At 41.3% G+C, this 5271-nt stretch overlaps 1 protein-coding gene across 1 annotated transcript in view; it reads right to left on the reverse strand.

Annotated features, from left to right (window-relative positions):
• Positions 1 to 2384: 2384 nt before the first annotated feature.
• NFIL3 (nuclear factor, interleukin 3 regulated) overlaps positions 2385 to 5271 on the reverse strand; it is a 116891-nt gene continuing 114004 nt past the window's right edge. The window contains exon 3 of the mRNA XM_011991197.1: positions 2385 to 4246. Within this exon, the coding sequence (XP_011846587.1) occupies positions 2686 to 4074 (1389 nt within the window). The 5' untranslated portion in view covers positions 4075 to 4246 and the 3' untranslated portion in view covers positions 2385 to 2685. The remainder of the gene's footprint in view (positions 4247 to 5271) is intronic.

Below are 5271 nucleotides of genomic sequence, written 5' to 3' on the forward strand. Positions count from 1 at the left end.
TGGTGCCATTGCAGCTCACTACAGCTCGAACTCCTGGGCTCCAGCAATCCTTCCTCCTCAGCCTCCTGCAGTTAGGACTACAGGCATGTGCCACCATGCCCAGCTAATTTGGGGGGAGTTTTGGGGGTGGGGGTAGAGACAGGGTCTCACTATGTTGCCCTGTCTTGGCTCGAACTCCTGGGCTCAAGCAATTCTCCCACCTAGGCCTCCCAAAGTGCTAGGATTATAGGTGTGAGCCACCACCCCCGGCCACGAGTCGCATTTTAAACATGATCCCAATGATAACTTCGATCCTTGAAATGAAAAGGCAAAAAAAGGCTAAGGGAAAGAGTTCAAATGATGACATCTGAGTGTGTTACACACCACGAGCGCTAATATTCACAGATTACCGGGGAAGGTGCTGTTTGCTTCCGTACTGCTCTGAGAGATCAAAGTTCTTCCAAAAAAAAAAAAAAAGAAAACTACTCGAGATTTACCTTTCTTGCTATTATCTACTTATTCTCCCTTTCAGTAGCCCAGAGTGTAAGGCTGATCCCTTTTTGGACAATTTACCAATAGTTATCTTAGTGTTTTATCTTACTTCACGGCTACAAACTCGCCCATCTCCTTTGGAAAGTCTGCTGTTGCTCCTCTTATCAAGTGTGCACCCCAGGTACGGAGGACAGCCACCTGTGCTTGGAATGCCATTTGCATTGACACAACCCAGCGTTCCACCGTTGTTGACTCTTAGTAAGCTTGAGGGAACTGAAACTCATTTTTTAAAATGTAGTTATTTTATTATTTTTCTCCCAATTGTGAATGTGGATAGCTTTTTTTTTTTTTTTTTTTTTAATGTAGGAACCTGGCTTTACGTTGTATCCCTATTATATTTTGTGTTGTTAGATTCATCCTACCCATCTAGACCGCCAAAGGCTTGTGGGTCCTGACTCCCATCGGATATTTTAGCTCTCCTTCCCTGCTTTATAACTTTCACAAATGAGAAGAGTCGGCCTCTGAGCCTCACCCAGCCACTAGTAAAATACTGGAGAGAGAAGGCCAAGAGCGGAGCCAGGCGGCACATTTCCCTAAGAGCCAGATTTGAGAGAGGAAAGTGACCCCTGTGGCAGAAAGGACAAAGTGGATGGCCTGTGTGTGTGTGTGTGTGTGTGTGTGTGTGTGTGTGTGTTACTGGCAGTGCCTTTAATACAAAGCACCATGCTTTTTAAAAATATGAAAGTGCAGCAAATTTAGCATATCAAAAATCAGGCTTGTGCTCAAAGCGGGCAGTCACAAAGACTGCAGACTCCTAAAACGGGATGCTACCCTTGGGCTCTTCCTGCCTGCATTTTGCCTCCCTGCCAACATGAGATGCGAGTGAGAAGTGAGGGCTGAGTCACTGTCACTCTGCACCTGTTCCAGGACTGCTCAAGTCTTTTACCCACTTCTAGAATAGAAAAGAGGTCAGTGTGGAAAGAGATGATTCTGGAGAGGGCTTCAGTGAGCAGTTATCTCTGGAGAAAGCTGTGCCTGACTAATGCCCAGCCCGCCTACCAACCCGCACAACTTTCCCCCAACCCCACCCCATCCCAGACGCAGAGGCAGATGCCAGTCACGCACTGCAACAGAAGCACTGGGTCCACGTTTGACCACGCTTACTTCTATAAGGCAACTGAGGGTCTTGGACAAATAACCAATCATGGTCTTATCCTCAATTTACTTAGGAAGATTTTTGTTTTGGACTTCTATGTTATAATTTTTAAGCTAATATCTGAAGATATAGAGCCATTCTTTCTATTCATCATTAACAAATCTTCTAAAATGTCATTATATATACTCAGATTATATATGTTGGCATGTGGTAATTGACGTGTTCTTTGAAATTTTAACAACTAAATAAAATTAGTGTTTAGCTTAGTTCCCTAGGTTGTTATACTCTAGAACTGTTAAGACTTATAATAACATAAAAATGCCTCATCCTCAGTCTTTATCTACTCTTTTAAAACAGACTTTAATAAAATGCGTCAGTGACTCAACTACCCACATCCATGTGTCATACTTAAAGGGTAGATAACTAAGAAGAGGCTGTTACCAAACAACTTGGATTTTTATACTTAAGAAAATTATAGAGAAAACATAATTTTACAGAAAAATATATAATATAAAGTAATTTAGTGAATTAGTCTTGAATGCAAGAAAATTCACTGTTATTTTTCTTTTCTTTCTCTTTAGAAGGTTTTCCAACTGATAGCCTGGAAAAACAAATTATTTGCTGAACTTAGCACTTCAGTTTTCTCTTATTCAGGGGAGAAAACTCCCCCATATAAAATGTAAAACAGCTTAATATTTAGTTTTGTAACTTAAATTGATTTTTCTTTTCCATCAAATCAAATGCAATGGAGCTGGAGTTCTGTGTTTGTCACCAATCCTTTATTGAAACTGGTAACTTACACACTTTATAATAGAACAACAAAAATAATGTTCAATATATACAGCCTTTGCATGGACTATTAGACTATACACAGGCAGAGTGATAACACAATCTAATCTTCATCATCATCTGTGCACAAAAAGACACCAAACAGACAACATGTGCACATCACAGTGAAATGACATCACAGGTCCAGTGAAAATTCAGCATAATACAAAACGGACTGCTCTATTGCAAATGACATCTTTCTAAATGCCCAGCTCTTACTCAGTAGTAATTTACCCAGAGTCTGAAGCAGAGATTGGTTGTGTGGCTATAAGTCTCTTCAGAGAGACAACCTCTGCAGATAAGTTTGCTATCCCCTGCTTCAAATACAAATTCTCTGGGCCAGAAACTTTGTAGCCACTGTCTTTCATTTCAACAACTCCAGTTTTGAAACTATTCTGAGTTTTGCCACTCAGTTCTTTTTGATGCCAGTGCTCCGATTTGAGAGACCAATCTTGAATGTTAGTCACTTGCACTGAGAAAGGAGTAAGAGAAGAATGTACCATACTTGGGGCACTATGCTTTTCGAGTTCAAAATGTCTTTTAGATGTCATGTCAATAGGGGAGGAAAGTTTTTGCGTGGCCTCAAATTCATTATCAAAGGCTTCTACTTTGATCTGCATGGCTTTAGCTTTGATCCGGAGCTTGTGTGGCAAGGCAGAGGAATTCACTTCTGGAACTTTAACCACCGTTGCATGCACGTGCTTGAGTTCGACTGGAGAATGGATGGGGCCCTTGGGGACCTGTTGCTCATCTTCACCATCAGATGACTTTCCTACCACACCATCGTCGGTTTCCGACGTTCTCGGGGAGTTGCTGGAGGATCGGTTGACTTGCAGTAGTGGGGGAGAGTGTGAGTATCCAGAAAAAGAATTCCCCATATAGTTTTGATAGATGGATGCTGTGTAAGAGCCTCGGTCATCTCTCGTCTCCCTTGTGTAGCTCTCTAATTCCATTGGCTCTTGCTTGATAATCTGGAACTTGTTTTCAGGACTTCTGCAGCTTCCCTGCACGGAGCTCTCCTGCGTGTGCTCTACCGAGGACACTTCGGAAACATCGGACAGCGAGCTTTGTGGAGAGTGTTTAATGACAGAAATACAACTGCTTGCCACCATCGAGGGTTCGTGCTCGTCCACAAATGAGCTCACATTGGATTTGGAAGTCTGGTAATCTTGAAAGTACACAGCTGTAGAATTACTGAGTTTCTGAATCTCTTGAGCATATGCTGTGGAGCTAATTAAACCAAACTTTAATTTTAGTGAAAGCAGCTCAGCTTTTAAAGTGGCGTTTTCTTCTCCCAGTGCAATTAGTTTGTTCTCTAAAACCAGGTCATTCAGTCGACGCTTCTCACGAGATCTTTTGGCAGCTTCATTATTTTTCCGCCTTTTTTCCCAGTACATAGCATCTTTCTTTTCATCGGGAATGAACTCCCGTTTCCTCCGACACGCAGAAGATTTGTTTTTCCCCACACTTCCTTCACTGAGAAGCAGCTCCTCACCTGTTGTGGAGTCTTCAGACACTTCCGTTAAAGCAGAATTAAGGACCATCATCTTGTCCACATTGCTACTGGCATCAAGAGATGCCTGCTCCTTTTTGATGGTCTGCATTTTTCTCAGCTGCATCAGAAACAACCTTCCCCTATATATGCGTGTAGGAGAACAAATTAATTTCCCCGTATTCTCAAGCTCTTTAAAAACTCTGGTTTAAAATCCATCAATATTCTTCCTTTTGTTCTACTGTCTGGGATAAATCCTTCAGGCTCCTTATTGAATGAAGCTGGGCCTCCGTGGTTATCTGCAATACATGAATAAAAAGAAAATCCCAGTTATTCATTGGATAAATGTTTATTACAAATTATGTACAAGGAAATATGCTAAGCATGTAGGGCATACAAGCACAGATGAGGCACGGCCACAGTTCTTTCTTTCAACGAGTTAGCATTCTCAAAAAGGAAGTAAGTTCCCAAATACCTAAACTATAAAGCTGTAAAGGACAAATCCCTAATGAGACCTATCAGTAAGAGAATATGTGGTCCAGGAAAGTGAGGGAAAAATAACCTCTGCCCAGAAAGATATAGAGGAAGGCTGTATTTAATGAGGCAAAATGGAGAAATAGTTGGGTGTGGGCAATTACAGGAAGGAAATGACAGATAACCTCTGGTTGGTTAAGTTTCTAAATAGTACATGCATACCGTGGTGCTTCTAAATAACGTTACCTAATATTTACATCACTGCCAAGCAATATGCTCACCTCTTAAAAGGGACTTAACCAAGTAAACTTTAACATGAGTAAAAAAAAGTTCTGCACTCCTATATAGAATACAATATAAATGGAGACAAACTTCTTCCACAAAAACTAAAGTAAAAGCCACATTAACAACGGAGCTGTTGGTTTTAATCTACACCTTAACGTGGACATAAACCTGCCCATCACATCCCTGACTGCCTGGTAGGCTTAGATTCCAGCAAATTCCACCAGGTGACTCACTGCAACTCAATGAAAAGGATTCTTCTCAATCAATCCACCTCTTTACAAGCATCTGAGTTTAAGAGATTAGAATTTTTTTTTTCTGATTCCTTTGAATTGTTCTATCAAACATTCAACATTGAAATGTCCAAAATACTTCTTGTGATCCTGAAAATTCTGTCAAAATAGATTTCAGATTTCAGTTACAGAGTAGCTTTGAACTAAAAAACGGTTACTAGGCCAGGCACAGTGGCTCACGCTTGTAATCCCAGCACTTTGGGAGGCCGAAGCGGGCAGATCACGAGGTCAGGAGATCGAGACCATCCTGGCCAACATGGTGAAACCCTATCTCT

Source organism: Mandrillus leucophaeus, unplaced genomic scaffold (assembly GCF_000951045.1).
Source record: "Mandrillus leucophaeus isolate KB7577 unplaced genomic scaffold, Mleu.le_1.0 Scaffold391, whole genome shotgun sequence".
Taxonomy (NCBI): Eukaryota; Metazoa; Chordata; class Mammalia; order Primates; family Cercopithecidae; genus Mandrillus; species Mandrillus leucophaeus.